Raw genomic sequence first — 19,377 nt, 5'->3', positions numbered from 1 at the left:
TAAGCTTAATGCCACCTGATTCTTACAAAAGCGAATCATTTAAACAAGCGAGTAAAATAAACGGTAAATACCCGCTTTTAGGCATAGAAGTTATAAAGCTGAAATATTTACTTTCTTTTGATCGATTCTGTACAGCAACATGTTAACCCATGTGGTGCCAGAGAGGGGAGCAACCTATTGCAAAGCAACGTTTTGAAACCCTCGTGTGACCAAGGGATTAAAACAATATCAGATAAAGAAATAATCAACATGATTAACAGGCTAACACTTAAGAAAATCGCTATTCACAGTGAAATGGCTACATAGAGAGGACTCTATGTATATCTCATTTCTGTTGGATTTCAAAATGATAAAGCACTTCTATCTGAAAGAGCTTTAAAAAGTCTTAATTGAGCTTTATAACATTTTCTCTCAAAGTTATGATACATGCTATGTGCCGCCTCACCCCCTATTAGCCAGCCTCTGCTCCGCTCATCAATCACTTCACACAGGGCCACAGGCAGCACTCACTGACTGAATCTGTCTGCAGCGTGAGCAGACAGGAAGGCAGGCGGGCGGAAGGAGGAAAACGTCACATGACGTCGGCAAAAGCCGGGTCACGTAACCGCCGAACGGGAATTTTTTTTTTTTCTTCAATAAAAATAATAATGCCAACCTGCCAAGTGCCAACATATCAGTGCCAGAGTGCCGTCCCCTCAAATCTGCCGCTCTAGGCACCAGCCTTGTTGGCCTATGCATAAATATGCCCCTGGTCTCAACTGTATGAAGTGTATAGACACAAATAAAGGCCATAACATATTGTTATCAGACAGCAGGTTATCGCTGGGAATGTATGAAAAAAAATATCCAGTAAATATCTGGGTTTCAGAGAACAATGGGTTAACCAATTTAAAAAAAAAAAAAAAAAAAAAAAAAAAAGGGGAAGAGTAAAATAGCTCATGTGCCCAGTGGCAGAACTTTTTTTCACTTTCTGCAATTACTTTTTTTTTAGTGAAAAATGTTCTGCAGGTTATTTTTAAATAAAATTCAATTTTAAATTAGGCTGTTACAGTAAAGCACCAGTTCAGTTGCAATGTGTTGATTAACTGGAGAATAAAGCAATTTTTAAAGGTGACACTGAACCCAAATTTTTTTCTTTCGTGATTCAGATAGAGCATACAATTTTAAGCAACTTTCTAATTTACTCCTATTATCAATTTTTCTTTGTTCTCTTGCTATCTTTATTTGAAAAAGAAGGCATCCAAGTATTTTTGGTTTAGACTCCGGACAGCACTTTTTATTTGTGGATGAATTTATCCACCAATAAGCAAGAACAACCCAGGTTGTTCACCAAAATGAGCCGGCATCTAAACTTAGATTCATGCATTTCAAATAAAGATACCAAGAGAATGAAGAAAATTTGATAAAAAGGAAATTTATTCTTACCTGATAAATTGATTTCTTTTACGATACGATGAGTCCACGGATTTCATCCTTACTTGTGGGATACAATACCAAAGCTATAGTACACGGATGAAAGGGAGGGACAAGACAGGGAACCTAAATGGAAGGCACCACTGCTTGAAGAACTTTCCTTCCAAAAACAGCCTCAGACGAGGCAAAAGTATCAAATTTGGAAAAAGTTGGAAAAAGTTGGAAAAAAAAGTGTGCAGAGACGACCAAGTTGGAGCCTTGCAAATCTGTGCAACAGAAGCATCATCCTGGAATGTCCAAGAGGAAGGCACGGCCCTAGTGAAGGAGCCGCAATCCAATCAGGAGGCTGCCATTCAGCAGTCTTATATGCAAAGCGGACGAAACTCTTCAGCCAAAAAGAAAGGACGGACCAAGTCCAAAGTATGTAATAGACGCTCATTCTCAAAAGAAGGATTGGAACACAAGAAAAGAACAACAGTTTCCTAATTAATTTCTTCCACAGAAATAACCCTAGGAAGAAAATCAAGTATAGGTCATAACAAAACCTTAGACAAAGAAAAATAAGGCAAGGCAAATTTAAATGGAAATGCCGAAAACTCAAACACTCTTGGAACAGAAGAAAAGACAACAAAAAATAAAACTTTCCAAGATAAGCTTAATATCAATGGAATGCATAGGTTCAACAGAACTCCTTAGAGAATCTGAAAATGCAAATTCAAACTCCACGGAGGAGCAATTGGAGAAAACACAGGCCGAACTCTAATCAGAGCCTGACAAAAAGAATGAACAACTGGGACAGGTGCCAAACGCAGTTGTACCAAAGTAGAGAAAACAGAGATCTGACCCTGTAGGGAACACTCTGAAAAAAAAAACCCTGTAAGGAAAAACCAAATCCTGTGAATCCTGTCTGCCCTCCCTTAGGAACCCTGGATTCACACCAGAAAAACCTTTATGCCCCATCATAATGGGAAAGCATACTAATGACAGGTTTACATGCCCGAAATTTAAGACCCCTCGCTTGAACAGGATCAAGCGTCCAATCTCCAAGCAATTAGCCAGAGAAACTAGACTTGGGAGAAAGAAAGGACCCTGCATAAAAAAGGTCCCTCCGCAACCGTAGTATTCAGGAATGTAGAGATGACATTCACCAGATCAGAATACCAAAACCTGCAAAACCACGCAGAAGCGAGGAGAAGCACTAATGACTCCTCCTATTTAAACCAGCAAAGAAGCGCAAACGGGGGAAATAGACATGCCAGAACAAAGGACAGTTATAAGCTCGGACTGGCGGCCCCGAACCTAGACCTGCATCTCAAAGTCAGGCAGACCGACAAGATGCCATGAGATCCAACTCCGTCCGACCCCAGGAGAAAATCAGAATGGAGAAAACTCCCGTATGTAGTTCCCACTCACCCGGATGAAAGTCTGACCTTTCAGAAAATCCGCTTCCCAAAAATCCACCCCAGGGATAAGGAACACTGACAGACAGCGAGAAAGAAACTGGGCCGAGACCAGAAGAGCCTCCAAGCTCGCTTTCAGTTGCAGGAAGTCTATAAAAAGAGCAGACTCCACCTGAGTCCACACTCTGCAAAACCACATTCCCTGAGTTAAGGGAACCCGAGAAGACAAGTTTATTGGTTTTAATAGTATCTCACAGCGCTCATAGTATTCCCAAAAAGCTTTAAGATAATGGGGTACCTAGCTGCCCCTGGAAATAGTGTTTACATAAGACAAGTTTACATAAGCTCCGTTCCATTGTCCAAGCATGCTAAACTATAGAACTAACTAATGAAAATTTAAGTGACACAAGGCGCTACACAGATTATCGACCTTATAAAGGATAAAAAGGTTGAGTGGACCTCACCGGGGAATGAACCCTCAACCCTCAGGTGGCCTCTACACACTGGGTCCCCGAAGGCCGAGTGGTGAACTGAGGGACTAGACCAGAATTACTTTGATTCCCAGACCTCAGTCAGAAAAATCCTCAGCCATATAGAATTCAGCATGATTCCCAAGAAAGCAACCCTTGTGCTTTGGACCAAGGAACACCTTCCTCCACCAGTAAGCTCACAGGAGGTAGAACACCACGTTCGTGTAAATCTTGCTTGCTGTAAAGATGACCCCTGAACTATTGACATTAGCCAGATAGGCCGCCATTGTCAAGCCCCGTAACTGAAGTACCGCTAACAGCGATCCGCGAGTCTTCGAAAAAACTTGAGACCAAGGCAAGCTTGAAAGGAAGGAAGGAACACGAACGGGAAGCGTTTACCCAAAAAGGTAAACCCCCTAACTTGAGACGAGTCTCATGAACGTCACAGGAGAGTACTTAACCCTTTCACAGGTGATATCAGTCGACCTTCCAAGACCAAGGCCTTACAAAAAGGTCTGAAAAACTCCCATCTTTTAGGAACAACAAACCTACCGGTAACCCTCTGTCTAATACCAGTATTAGGACTGGGTCAACCACTCCCAGGTCTGAGAGGACTCCTACGCAGTGTAAGAGCCTCAGACAAATATGAAAGCAGAAATTGCCCCTGAGAGGAAAATATTTGAGTTTGAAACTAATCATGAATGAAAACGGAAAACCAACCCCTACAAGATCCATCTCGGACCGGGGCACGTCCCCCATGCCGTCTATGATTCAACAGCAGGGTATTTGTTCACCAACATCCTAGTCTTAGAACATGTATCCAGTCCTGGATCATATCCAGAACATCTACTGACTAAAAGCCTTAGACAACGTATCAAACCAACACGCCGTCACACCAGTGACGGTAGCAAAGTACACAGTAGGTTGCCATAGTATACCCTGATGAGTGTCCAAAAGACTATCCTCTAAAAGGTATAGAATTTCTCGAAGAGACCTACCCCTTAAACAAACAACGTTTGAGTTCACCTTCAAGGAGCATTAGTTGGATTCAAACCACAAACATTCTGCTTGAAAGGTAAGTCAGTTAGCCATTATGCTACCAATGCTGGCCCTAAGGAATGACGTCCAGCCTCTTAGCTGATACGTCTATCTTGCAAATATAGGGAATGCCTAAGGTACCAACTCCATCTGAAACGGAGATTCTCAGGAACGTGGAGAAAACTTTTCAGAATAGCAGTGCCTCTAGTATGCTTCTATCTAACTAGTGTAGCGTGAAGGAAAACGCAGGGCACAGCATGTGGCCATAAAATTGTCAGGAGAAATTTGTGGCCATTTCAACAGACTCCCACCATAGAGGGAGTAGTTCAACAAGAAAAATAAATTCGTAAAAGTTTTCACATAGGAACGATACTGGTCCTTTGAAAAATAACCCTATTCCCATGTGCGCCTGATTCATCCTTAGTCACAAAGATGAACTAACAGGCAAACAGTTAAAATTCCTTATTTATAAAGGGACACAGAACAAAAACGTTACCATCACTTTAAATTGAAAAGCAATTAAAATCTGTGTTGTTGTGTATCATCCTATGTCACAAAGGATGAAATAACAAATAAACAGCTGCAAACCTGTAAATAAAAAGTTTACACAGTAAAAACGTTACTATCACTTTAAGCCTCAGATCATCCAATTAGAACCTTCTAAAAGGAATCATTCAGCCTTTGACATGTGGGGTAGCTGTGCGGCCCATTAGGTAACACCGACTGGCTTCTTTGAAATAGCCATTGCGATGTACACAATCAACCATGTGTTGTGCCTATAATTCCATATTGCAAGGAACCGCAGAGCGCCGCATGGGAGCACGAAAAAATACTTTGTGTGCACTTATAAGTACACATACATCAAACATTTGAAAGGCATCAAGGAAAAAACATTACTGTCCCTTAACAGCAGAAAGAGAACGTTATTATATATGTGTCATTGTCTCTTTAAAAATAAAACTGAAAGAAAATTATCTTCTTGCTTGCAAAAGGGAAATACTGCAGCTCAAATACTGACATTCCAAATAATAAAATGTACACGTAGAGTGTCATGATTATAGTAACATGACCTAAGTCCTCAGACAAAAACATGAGTGTGTATACACAATGTGCGATACTCTTTAATGTCACCAGCCATATGTTGCACACAAAAAGGAACACTGCTATATATTGTGCGCTTATTTACTTTTGCAAATAAAAGCCCTTCTCCATACAAAAGTGTTCAATTAACAATCAGGAGGAAGCAGAGACCTCGGCGCACTTTACTTTAGCGCCATTATGAACTCCGCCCCTCGTGGGCGGTTCGTCAACTATCTCACGGTTGCCATTGATAAGTACAAATACATCATGGTATTGTAAAGGCACCAGGAGCGTGCAAATAAAGTCTGAGCAGTCTGCTGCCTAAGAATAGCCTAATCGGCCATAACACACAACGATGTTAACGATTAGGAAGATACGACTTATCTTGTGCAAACCGCGCCCATCGTGGGCGTAAACAACCATCTCCCGGTCGCCATTGATATTGTAAAGGCACCGGAGTGAGCAAATAAAATTTAAGCAGCCTGCTGCCTAAAAAAAACAGTCTAATCGGCCATAGCACACAACAACGTAACTGTTCAGTATGATACGTCTTATCGTGTGAAAATCCCCGCCCATCGTGGGTGTAAACAACCATCTCACGGTCACCATTGACATTGTAAAGGCACCGGGAGCGTGTAAATAAAAACTGAGCCGCCTGCTGTCTAAGAACAGCCCAATCGTGCATATACACATCGATGTCACTTTTATCTAGAATGAGACTTAATTTTCAATAAAAGTCCTAACAGCTCCCGGTCGAGAAAGCACCGGGAGGGAAAAAACACACACACAGACCGTTCCTCACTAAGCCCCTAGAGCAGTGTTTTCCAAACTGTGTGTCGGGACACACTAGTGTGTCGGCAGCAGTGTGTAGGTGTGTCCCTGCTTCAGCACAAATTTTTTAAATTTATTTATTTTTTTGGTTTCTGACTTTCCGTCTGCCTGCTATGCATATCACATGGTTGACACGTGATTGATACCTTGTGGGTCACAGATCATCTTAACCAATTGGCGCAGCTCAGTGGGAACTGAAACTATTCCCATTGGCGGCACATTGGCTCCTGACTGCACGTGTAGTCTCCTTAATTGGCTCGTGACTGCAAGTGTAGTCAGTGAGTGGGACAGCAGTGTGTTTGAAGCGCGGGCAGTAGTCAATAGGACTCGCCGAGCTCTGAGGGCGGCAGCTTAAACGCTGAGCTGAAGTCAGAAGTCAGTGGGGGGTTTTTTTGCAGCTAGCTCCCAGTAGTGCATTGCTGCTTCTGCTCTTGATATATGGATAGGAAGTGGAAGCTTAAAAATGCTTGATGATGAAATGTGTCTTTAATATTACACCAAATATTCAGAAACTGTATTCATCCCATCAACCTCATACATCCCATTAAAATAGTAAGTAGCTATTGGTGTTATTAAACCTTTTTTTTTTAATTCTTGCACATACAAACTGTTACTTGTAAATTTCATTATTATATAATTGATGTATGTGTCTGTATCTCTTAAAACAAGTTAGTTTAACCTCCTTTTTGCTAGTACAACTGAATTACTGTGTCGCGAAATGATGTAGGTCTAAAAAGTGTGTCACCAACATGAAAAGTTTGGAAAGCTCTGCCCTAGAGGATAGCCAGTAGTCATGGTCGACAAGGTAATGACCAATGCTAAACACGTCTGTCACATAGCGAGTCTAAAACATGCCCCATTACTGAAATAAGACGCCATGTGAGGAGTCTTTACTGTGAAAAGAGACATAGTCCCCCACAACACAGTCTGCTAAAGCTGTCAGGGGGAAAAAAAAAACAACTCTTTACTGACAGAGCCCCTGATTCCCATAAATATATGTAAGTGCAGGACTCCCTGGGGTATATCCTATAGAGGAATAGAAACTGCACTTACCTTTTATGCTGTCCGACAACAAGACGGCCTCAACAGGGTTCAGAGGTCCATTGGGTCCCTCCTGTAGTCCTGTAGAAAGATGAAGCCTGAGTTACATCCAGCTTAGGCCATCACAGAAAGGGCAGCATCACAGTATGGGAGGCGCAGTGAGAATTATGTCCCACCAGTTCCCATTGCTTCTCTTATTAACTGAAGAGAGTGATTTGGTCTAGGCGACACCCCAGCACAAAGTAGCACACTTTGGCACTACTCTCTTGATTGAAGAATCTAAAACTAACACCTCACTTTACCTCTTCCTATCACTAACACAGGCAAAGAGAATGACTGGGTCGGGAGGGAAGGGAGGAGCTATTTATACAGCTCTGCTGTGGAGCTCTTTGCCTGTGGAGCTCTTTGCCTTCTCCTGTTGACCAGGAGGTGATATCCCACAAGTAAGGATGAAATCCGTGGACTCATCGTATCTTGTAAAAGAAAGGAGTAAATTAGAAAGTTGCTTAAAATTTTATGCTCTGAATCACGAAAAAAAAAAAAAAAAAAGAAAAATGGGTTCAGTGTCCCTTTAATATATTGCAGCAGTTGAAAATTGGATTGCAAATTAGCTGCAAACAAAAAAAATAAATTGTAAAATGTCTCTTGAATAAAGTGGTTTCCTTTTCTCTTGGTCTAACATAGAAATGTAGTAATAAAAAAGGCGCATTGCTCATAAGAATGTCTAACATTCAGAAACAAAATAGCTTTGCATACTGGGGAAGGTTGGGTTTAAAACAAAAATCTGAAAGCCAATCAACAATCAATGTGTTGCTGCTTTGCAGCGCTACTGGATATTTAATTGTTCACTTCAAATAGCACTTTGCTGTTGATGTGCTGTTTTAAGGAAAACTTATAGTGCCGCCAGAGTACAGCTCTGTTTGAAGAGAAAAAGCTGATGTGGAGCAGCACTGCAAAGTGAAAGCACTAACAGTTCCTGCATGTGTCCTGTTCTTTCTGCAGACGTGATGCATTTTCTGCGATAACATCTCAGATCACTGCATGTTCTGCCATGGGGCTCATGTGTAGAGTGATTTCTCAGAAATTTAAATATAAATATATATGTGTGTGTTTTATTTATAATCAAAATGATCAAATTCACTTTATTTTCTTGGTATCTTTTGTTGAAGGAACGGCAACACACTACTGGGAGCCAGCTGAATACATCTGGCGAACCCATTAGAAAGTGGTATTTATGTGCAGCTACCAATCAGCAGTCAACTCACAGTAATGCATTGCTGCTCCTGAGCCTACCTAGGTATGCTTTTCAACTAAGGATACTAAGAGAATAAAGCAAGTTATATAAAATAAGTAAATTGGAAAGTTGTCTAAATCATGGAAAAAAAAATGAGTTTCATATCCCTTTAAGCAGGCGCTGCAGTGAACAACTGTGCAAGTCCTTACCTGCCCTCCTGCTGCACAAGCAGCCACAAGGCCATACTGTCCTCCCTCTTGCTTCAGCCTGTGAGCAGCAGCCATGACAAGACGGCAGCCAGTGGCCCCAAAAGGATGTCCCAGTGACAGTGAGCCCCCCCATTTATTAAACTTATCAAGAGGAGGAGCTCCAACCTGAAAAAGAAAAGCCAATGAGATCTAGGTGTACAAATACATTAGAGACATTTACTGATCAGCTGCAGTAACCAGAAACTGGAATGTATATAGCAAGGCACATCATGTTAAAGGGACAGTCTACACCAAAATTGTTATTGTTTAAAAAGATAGATATTGCCCAGCTTTGCACAACCAACATTGTTATATTAATATACTTTAGAACATTTAAACCTCTAAGCCTGTTTCTAAGCCACTACAGACAGCTTTTTTTATTTGCTTTTCACAACAGGAGACTGCTAGTTCATGTGGGCCATATAGATAACATGGTGTTCACGCCCGAGGAGTTATTTAAGAGTCAGCACAACACAGCACTAATTGGCTAAAATACAAGTCAATAAATAATAAATAAAAAGTCATGTGAACAAGGGGCAGTCTGCAAAGGCTTAGATACAAGGTAATCAGAGGTAAAAAGTGCATTAATATAACGGTGTTGGTTATCCAAAACTGGGGAAAGGGTAATAGAGAGATTATCTATCTTTTAAAACAATAAAAATTCTATGGTAGACTGTCCCTTTAACCTTTTAAAGCCGTTATATTCCGTCATAATTACACTGGGCTTTAGAGCCGTTATGACGGAATAGAATATCATAGCCAAAAGCTGTCCTGAAGCCTTCTGTGCTTCCTGGATTTGATTGCGGTCTGGAGGGCGTTCCTAGGGTTGTAGGGACGCCCCCCAGACGCGATCCAATAATTGAAATCTCGCGATCGTGTGCACAATTGCGTGGTTTCAATTTGTCTACATCGGAACAGTTGTTCCGATGTAGGCACTTTAGCCCTGACACGAAAGGGTTAATAGAGGACCAGGAAAGATACAGTGACTAAACATCTCTTGCTCTCAATGTTATGTTATAGTAAACATATAGTTAAAGTAAAGACATTCCAGTCAAAATTGGAATCCACATGGATGCATATTAGCAAAAATGCTTCTAATAAAAGCTAGTGTATTTAAGTATGCACCAGCATTTTAAACATAGCACTTGCACCATCTGGTAATGGCTGACATGATACAAGCCCCACTCGCTCAATGGGAAGCTGCAGTATTTAAAATACTGACGTACTAGCTATGCTTCACGTGCACAAAAAAATGCTAACACTAGAACAGTGATAACTTTTACTAGATGCATTTTAGCCAATACATGTAAATTACAATTCTATTTCTTTTCAAAGATGTAATTCATCTATGTGTATTTAAATTATGACCGTAATGTCCCTTTAAATGTCTGTTGTTTGCAAGTAAATAGAAATATATCTCCTCTACCAAAAGCAGCATGAGCTTAAAGTCTCTCTGTAAGTATTTCTAATTTCTATATGAGCTCTAATATACGGCTAATAAAAAAAATATTAACATCACCATAGCAGTAAGGCAATGTATCCCCCGAGTTAAATTTCAACAGGTTCAACTTAACCTTTTTTCATTCAAAACTATTTTAACAAGTCTGAAATAAAATGAATTGAAACATATACATAGTAACATAGTAGATAAGGTTGAAAAAAGACTGAAGTCCATCGAGTTCAACCTATACAAGTCTAAAATATATACTGTACAAAAAAGCTCCAGTTAAGCTTAAATAAGCCCACTAAAAGGTGACCCATTTAATACTAGCAATCATATCCATGAATTTTGTTTATATACAGAAATGTATCCAGACTATTTTTAAATGTATCTATGGTATTGGCATTCACAACCTCCTTTGGTAATGAGTTGCACAATTTTATTGCTCTTACAGTGAAAAAATGTTTCCGTTGCAGGAGATTAGATCTCCTTTCCTCCAACCTTAAATTATGACCTCTTGTCAGAAACAATTTTCTTGGAATAAACAGAGCTTCTGCCATCTCTGTATATGGGCCTTGAATATATTTATATAAAGTAATCATGTCACCTCTCAAGCGCCTTTTTTCTAAAGAAAACAGACCCAGTTTGGCTAGCCTCTCCTCATAGGTTAATTTCTCCAATCCCCTTATTAGCTTTGTGGCCCTTCTCTGAACTTTTTCTAGTTTTGCAATATCTTTTTTAGCGATCAGTCCCCAGAACTGCACTCCAAACTCAAGGTGAGGTCTTACCAGAGCTTTATATAAAGACAGAATTATGCTTTCCTCCCTTGAATCAATGCCTCTTAATACACGCTAGTATCTTATTAGCCTTTGAAGCCGCTGCCCTGCAGTGTGCACCCATCTTTAGCTTGTTATCTATTACTACTCCCAAATCCCTTTCCTCCTGTGTTTGGTTAAGTCTTGTCCCATTTAAAAAATACGTTGCCTGCTTATTTTTACTTCCAAAATGTAGAACCTTGCATTTTTCCGTATTAAATCTCATTTTCCATTTACTTGCCCATAGTTCTAATTTTAGCAAATTCCTTTGTAAAGAGAGTTTGTCCTGCTCTGACCTAATGACCTTACTTAACTTAGTATCATCTGCAAAAATAGAGATGTCGCTATTTAATCCTTGCTCCAAGTCATTTATAAAAATATAAAAAAAGAACAGGGCCCAGTACTGATCCCTGGGGGACGCCACTGATTACCTTTGTCCAATCTGAGTATGATCCATTTACTACTACTCGTTGCTCCCTATCTTTTATCCAGTTATTTATCCATGAGCTAACATTTTCAGCTATTCCCAGTCCCTTAATTGTGTGCATTAATCTCTCATGTGGCACTTTATCAAATGCCTTTGCAAAATCTAAGTATATCACATCAACTGATTCCCCTTTATCTATATTTTTACTTCCTCGTAGAATCTAATTAGATTAGTTTGACATGATCTATTTCTCCTAAAGCCATGCTTTAGGAGAAACATGACAGAATATTTGAGTATTCATGTCCCTTTAAATAACTGATCATGACATTTTATCTGATACAGGCTATTAATTCCAAGCCAAGACCGGTACACAGACACAAAAGAACCATTTACCTTTGTTTTCCGTCCCATATAGTTCTCAGCAAACCAGTCAGAGTCCATAGCTTTCAGGTTAGCCAGAATCTGCCCCTATAACAAAACAAAAGGTTTGGGTTTACAGACTTTATTAGAGGGGGGACATTTACCACTATTTATGCAACCGTTAAAAATAGAAATGAAAAAGTTTCAAATTTGCATCAGCGCATTTAAAAATAAAATATTTACAAAATGCTTCATTTAAAAAAAACTGCCTACAGCAGTATCAGTGGGTAGATAAATGCTGGCCCTGACACCTAGATTTGTGGGCCATGAAAATAATCCAATAAACGTGCACATTCTAGTATAACTGGACTAAAATCACGGCCAACTGCATATCTATCCCATGCGTGGGAACTACAAATCCCAGAATACTGCATGATCAGAGGGACGGTCTTCTTTTAATCTTCCGCAGACAGACTACTCTTGCAGGGATCTGGACCTCCTCCCTCTTTTTAACAAGGCTTTGATTGATATTTACGGTGTACCTAGGCCCGGCTTTAGGCTAGCCATCATCTCGCTAGTGAGGTTATCCCTTATTAATAATGCACTCACTGCTGATCAATGGTCTGGTCTGAATTTATTTAAAGCAACAGCATGATTGTGTGAAAAGCTTTAGTTTGTATCTAGGAATGAAGCAGTTAAATCCAGGAGTAAATCAGGCAGCACATTTGCACAGACAAAGTAACCTGAAACCGCATAGTCGGCTGTTGACAAAAGCATTCTTGTTTATATGTAAGAGAGTTGCCAAGTAATAAATGTAGCAGCAAAACCCCACGTGCATATGTCTATAAACACAGCACGTGCTACCTAGAAATGCTGATGCAACTTCTATTGCTGTAGTTCCACCACAATCGCTGGTTTCCCCCATTATACCAGTACTGGGGTAAGCAGGTTCTGAGAGTAAACCTGTAGGTAAAACTTCTTAAAGGGACACTAGGGTATCATTACTACCATTTCCTCATTAAAAATATGCAGGTTTCCATATATAAAAGCATATATATTGTAAGCTCCTCAGAGTAGGAAGCTCCTCCTCTTCTATAGTTTGTGTTTGTTTTACCTTTGACAATGAATGGGTCATTGCTTCCCCTGCTCAGTTAACCCACACTAGAGAATGCAGCTGCACTTTACAAATACACGACGATAATGCTGATGGCTGATAATACGCCTGAATACGAACACGCACTTGATTCAAATGATTCCCTATACTGCGGTCCTCCTACAGAGCGTTAAATATAATCCATTGCTCCAGTGCCAAAGAGGATAGCAGAGAGGTAAAACATGACAGACAACATAGTCGTAATTCTAAAGCACAGCAAGAAAATACAAAAAAAAAAATATATATATATAATAATAATAATAATAATAATAATAATCCACGTCACTAAGTGGTTTTTGTGACAACAAAAAGGAGGTTCACTAGTGCGCTATAGCTCTTTTAAAAAAAAAAAAAAAGTTATTCAGCATCTTACAGAAAAAGCCTCATGAAACTCAAACGCATCGATGTCTGCAAGAGTCAGGCCCGCCTTCTCCAGAACCTTAGGTGTAGCGTAGGTCGGGCTGAGAAAAAAAAAAAAAAAAAAAAATATTTATGATTGTCAGGTTCTGTGACATAGGACAATCACTCAGCCGTCACAGAATATCCTAAATACACTTTGTAGCAGGATTACGTTTTTGTTACATTTTTGTACCACTGCTGTTAAAGGGAAAGGAGACCCAAAAATGTTCTTTCATGATTCAGACGGAGCATATCATTTTAAACAACTTTTCAACTTATTTCTCTCATTTAATTTGCTTCATTCTCTTGGTATCATTTGTTGAAAAGCACACTTAGAGTAGGGAGCTAGCTACTGATTGGTGACTGCACATATATGCATTCTCATTGGCTAATGAGATGTGTTCAGCTAGCACCCAGTAGTGCAATGCTGCTAATTCAATAAAGGATACCAAGAGATAGAAGCAAACTTAATAAAAGTAAATTGGAAAGTTGTTTAAAAATAAAATAATGTATGTTCCATCTGAATCAAGAAAGCAAATGTTTGGGTTTTATGTCCCTTTAACAAGAGATCCTCTAAAGCATCTTACACTAAGAATAATTATCTGCAATCTTGGACTAAACATATATTCCATTTGTATAATAATTGCAGTTTAGAAAGATCCCAAACCTGCTTTACGCACCCGAGCAGAAGCTGATCCTTCGGGTCCTGAGAGACAAACACAAAGTCCCTGTGAAAGAGAGAGACGTTAGTTCCAGAGGTTCTAGGTTCAGCAATAACACACAAGGGCTGTAACTTATGACTTTACCGTAAATAAGCTTCTAGGTTCAGCAATAACACACAAGGGCTGTAACTTATGACCTTACCGTAAATAAGCTTCTAGGTTCAGCAATAACACACAAGGGCTGTAACTTATGACCTTACCGTAAATAAACTTCTAGGTTCAGCAATAACACACAAGGGCTGTAACTTATGACCTTACCGTAAATAAGCTTCTAGGCTCAGCAATAACACACAAGGGCTGTAACTTATGACCTTACCGTAAATAAGCTTCTAGGTTCAGCAATAACACACAAGGGCTGTAACCTATGACCTTACCGTAAATAAGCTTCTAGGTTCAGCAATAACACACAAGGGCTGTAACTTATGACCTTACCGTAAATAAGCTTCTAGGCTCAGCAATAACACACAAGGGCTGTATCTTATGACCTTACCGTAAATAAGCTTCTAGGTTCAGCAATAACACACAAGGGCTGTGACTTATGACCTTATCGTAAATAAGCTTCTAGGCTCAGCAATAACACACAAGGGCTGTGACTTATGACCTTACCGTAAATAAGCTTCTAGGTTCAGCAATAACACACAAGGGCTGTGACTTATGACCTTACCGTAAATAAGCTTTTGGCTTGTAACCCAGTGCAAGAGCCTTCTCTTCAGACATTATTAAAACAGCGGAGGCCCCATCTGTCTGAAATGAAAGAACGTGATGCAAATCACCTACTGCGCTCATCAGCAAAAAAAAAAAAAAAAAAAAAAAAAAAAAAAAATGCGCCTAGTCACTACAGGACGTTAGCGCCATAAATAAGGCACGTAAGATGCAGCAGGTGTGACACAATGCCCCGTTAAAATCCATACAGACTGCTGGACACAAAGTCGCATGCTCAGGAAGTCTTATTCCCAAACAAGAAGAAAACGTGTTAACTGCACAACGTATTTAATCTGTTCTATGATCGTTACTAAAATTAAGTTATGAGAATCCCAATTAAAAAAAATCTTAAAAATGTAACCACTGTGAAAAAAATATTTATTACTTCTAACTGAAGAAATCAGATTAACGTAATGAAATCCTGGTCACCGCGGATTTATCGTGACGACGCTTAACAAGAAGTAGTACTGCACTAAATAAATAGATAATGTTTTGGGGTATCAAAAATGTTCTTTTGTGATTCAGACAGAAGTAAATTGGAAACGTATTAAAAAAATTATTAATAGTGCCAAATTATGTACCAGACACGTGCAAGCTCCTGAGCTTACAGTCCTGCTTTTCAACAAAGGATACCAAGAGAATGAAGAAAATTGATAGAAGTAAATAAGAATGTTGTTATTTAAAATTCCATGTTCTATATTAAACATGGAAGAAAAAAAATCTGGGTTTCATGCCCCTTTAAGTGACTTGGTGCTTTCCCATTGATATTATTTGTCAGCATGCTTAACAGTGAGAGCAGCGCCATCTACTGTCTGTATTAAGTATTGCATCGGTCATAGCCCTTTATAGCTTGTGGCCACAAAAAAGGTTAAAGGGACAGTCTAGGCCAAAATAAACTTTCATGATTCAGATAGAGCATGTAATTTTAAACAATTTTCCAATTTACTTTTATCACCAATTTTGCTTTGTTCTCTTGGTATTCTTAGTTGAAAGCTTAACCTAGGAGGTTCATATGCTAATTTCTTAGACCTTGAAGCCTACCTGTTTCAGATTGCATTTTAACAGTTTTTCACCACTAGAGGGTGTTAGTTCACATATTTCATATAGATAACACTGTGCTCGTGCACGTGAAGTAATCTGGGAGCAGGCACTGATTGGCTAGACTGCAAGTCTGTCAAAAGAACTGAAATAAAGGGGCAGTTTGCAGAGCCTTAGATACAAGATAATCACAGAGGTAAAAAGTGTATTAATATAACTGTGTTGGTTATGCAAAACTGGGAAATGGGTAATAAAGGGATTATCTATCTTTTAAAACAATAAAAATTCTGGTGTAGACTGTCCCTTTAACACAAACCAAGCAGTTTGCTTTTGCAGCAAACAAACAAAACTACTAACTATTCAATTCTGAGTTACTTATATATTTGGTCTTACTTAATATCTTACGAATGATACAATGAGAAAAAAAAGCTAGGCAATTCTACTGGCCTGCATAGAGACTGATACAAGCGATAAAAAAAAAATCACTTAAAATAGGTGTAAAATAAAGGGCTCTAGTTGGTAAGGGAATTTTTATTTTAAACTATTTCACTTCCAACGGGTTAAACTCTGCTGTCTGCTCCAGGACTAATCCAGATTAGGCCTGGAGCAGACATATGTATGATACTCATTTGGTCATCTGGAGTAGGGGCACATCTGTGACAGTGTAACCCTTTTGTAGAGTAAAAGAAAGGGATTTGTTTAAACATACAGCAGAAACGCTCCAATTAAAACTGCATATTAAGGTCTCCCACTGGACTGCCCCTTTAACATTTCCCCTAGGAGTGTAGCTACATAAACACCTGTGTGAATCTAAATAAAGTTTATAAAGGTTACCAGGAAAGAAGAGTTGGCAGCGGTGACTGTGCCGAAGGGTTTGATAAAAGCCGGCTTGAGTTTTGCCATCTGTTCCATTGATGAAGGCCGGATCCCATTATCTTTATCGACCGTCTCTTTACCTGTAAGCAGAACTAGGTTATTGGTGATACAAAATGTGCACCGTGAGCAGGCAGTCTTACATAGAAGGGATAAGAGACTTAAAGGTACAGTTTTATGATTCAGATAAGAGCACGCAGTTTTAAAACTAATTTCCAAATGACTTCTCTTGGTATCCTTTGTTGAGAAGAATACCTAAGTAGGCTCAGCATACTGGGAGCTAGCTGCACATGTATGCCTCTTGTGATTGGCTCATTTGATGAGTTTATCTAGCTCCCAGTAGTGCATTGCTGCTCCTGTGAGGAAGAATCCCAAGCAATTGAAGCAAGTTTGATAATAGAAGCAAATTGGAAAGTTGCTTAAAGGGACAGTAATGTCAAAATTAAACTTTTCACGATTCAGATAAAGCAGCAATTTTAAACAATTTGCTTCATTCTCTTGGTATCTCTTATTGAAGAGTAAAACTAAGTAGGCTCAGGAGTGTGTTCGTGTCTTTAGTACAAATAATGTTGCAAAACACTGCTGCCATAGAGAACTAGAGTGCTAAAGACACGTGCACACTCCTGAGCTCTTATGAGCCTACCTAGTTTTACTCTTAAATAAAAGATACCAAGAAAATGAAACCAATTAGAAAGTTGTTTAAAATTGCATGTTCTTTCTAAATCATGAAAGTTTAATTTTGACTTTACTGCTCCTTTAAAAACTGTATACTCTATTTGAATCATGTCCCTTTAATGAAATCATATAATTTGTAACAATAAAATAGCTGCTACAGTAGAATTAATATTATTAGCAATTCCTCACAACGTTACCCCATGCTATCCGAGGATATATGGCATTATTGCTAATTGCTGACTGTGGAAACTAATGTATGTAGGGCATTATTTAAAAATGAACAATTTATTTTTGCAGTATCAGTATTTTGTTAATGCACCACAATGTCCCTTTAAAGAAAAGCCAAAACGATTAAAATAGCCAATAGCTAAATGGTAGTTAGGAGAATAACCTGGCACTTTGTAGGAGATGACGTCAGAGAGAAAACCGGCGTCCTGTGCTTTCTTAGCGAGTGTGTGAGAGCGCAGAGCGTATTCATCTTGTTCCACACGAGAGACAGAGAACGCAGCAGCGAGTCGGTCAGCCGAGTGACCCATCGTCTCACTGGTGGAGAACTCAGCAACTGCCGGGAGCTAGGGAACAAACATAACACAGTAATAAGGGCGCAGGATGTCACTACTGATCTGCAAGCACTGCATGAACGGAACTAGACAGATGTAGTTCTTAATTACTGAGTCAGACGTAACGATAATGTGATCGGCAACAATAATTTTTGAAAGCAGCCATATAAAAAACAAAGAATGAAAGCATTACCACATGACATAGTTAAAAGGGACAGGGTACTGGAAAAATTGGTTTCCAATTAATGGGCTCCCAATTACTTGTAATAATATGTATAGGAAATTGCTCCTTTAGTTACATTTTTGTATATGAAATAGTTTTTGTTGAAGCCTCATTCAATTGTTCACAAGAAAATTTGTACATGGGCTGAGCCTGCAGAAATAGCAGACCCACTAATCTGATCTCTCTCTTTTTACATTAAGCCATCCCCAAAACTAATGCACCGTCTACACACACAATAGCCAACACTTTGGGTCGGCCTGATTATTTAACTCCCTGGCACGGAGAGAAATCTTTTGGGGCTATTTTTATAGCATTTTATTGTAATATAGATGTCCTTCTTCACACGCAGATCCTGCATGGTGAGCTAAACAGTTCAGAAAGTAAAATTAGCATTTCTAAAAATTCTTTGAGGGTCCCCACAGATAATCTCACCACAGTTGAGACCTTTAGATCATCAGACCCATAGAGAGCAATTGAAAAATATCTTGCCCCTATAGGGCACTTGATAGCTGCTTGCTGTAGCTTGTTTGCATAGCTTTACTAGAGAAAATACTTATATATTTTTGGCAGTTAAAACCGCACCTATACTCAAAATATGAATATTTATGTCAAATGACAAAATAAAGATAATAACATAATTTATGTAAGAACTTACCTGATAAATTCATTTCTTTCATATTAGCAAGAGTCCATGAGCTAGTGACGTATGGGATATACATTCCTACCAGGAGGGGCAAAGTTTCCCAAACCTCAAAATGCCTATAAATACACACCTCACCACACCCACAAATCAGTTTAACGTATAGCCAAGAAGTGGGGTGATAAGAAAAAAAAAGTGCGAAAGCATAAAAAATAAGGAATTGGAATAATTGTGCTTTATACAAAAAAATCATAACCACCACAAAAAAAGGGTGGGCCTCATGGACTCTTGCTAATATGAAAGAAATGAATTTATCAGGTAAGTTCTTACATAAATTATGTTTTCTTTCATGTAATTAGCAAGAGTCCATGAGCTAGTGACGTATGGGATAATAAATACCCAAGATGTGGAACTTCCACGCAAGAGTCACTAGAGAGGGAGCGATAAAATAAAGACAGCCAATTCCGCTGAAAAAATAATCCACACCCCAAAATAAAGTTTTAATCTTATAATGAAAAAAACTGAAATTATAAGCAGAAGAATCAAACTGAAACAGCTGCCTGAAGTACTTTTCTACCAAAAACTGCTTCAGAA

General features: G+C 39.1%; 1 protein-coding gene across 1 annotated transcript in view; it reads right to left on the bottom strand.

The window, feature by feature from the left end:
- HADHB (hydroxyacyl-CoA dehydrogenase trifunctional multienzyme complex subunit beta) overlaps nt 1-19,377 on the bottom strand; it is a 42,854-nt gene that overhangs the window by 5,855 nt on the left and 17,622 nt on the right. Inside the window, exons 9-15 of the mRNA XM_053709481.1 lie at nt 17,752-17,932; nt 16,647-16,768; nt 14,737-14,816; nt 14,031-14,078; nt 13,325-13,412; nt 11,832-11,906; nt 8,717-8,881 (exon numbers count right to left, since the gene is read on the bottom strand). Coding sequence (XP_053565456.1) covers nt 8,717-8,881; nt 11,832-11,906; nt 13,325-13,412; nt 14,031-14,078; nt 14,737-14,816; nt 16,647-16,768; nt 17,752-17,932 — 759 coding nt within the window. The remainder of the gene's footprint in view (nt 1-8,716; nt 8,882-11,831; nt 11,907-13,324; nt 13,413-14,030; nt 14,079-14,736; nt 14,817-16,646; nt 16,769-17,751; nt 17,933-19,377) is intronic.

This window comes from Bombina bombina, chromosome 4 (genome assembly GCF_027579735.1).
Source record: "Bombina bombina isolate aBomBom1 chromosome 4, aBomBom1.pri, whole genome shotgun sequence".
In the NCBI taxonomy this organism is placed as follows: domain Eukaryota; kingdom Metazoa; phylum Chordata; class Amphibia; order Anura; family Bombinatoridae; genus Bombina; species Bombina bombina.
This window is presented reverse-complemented; position numbering and strand designations above follow the sequence as displayed.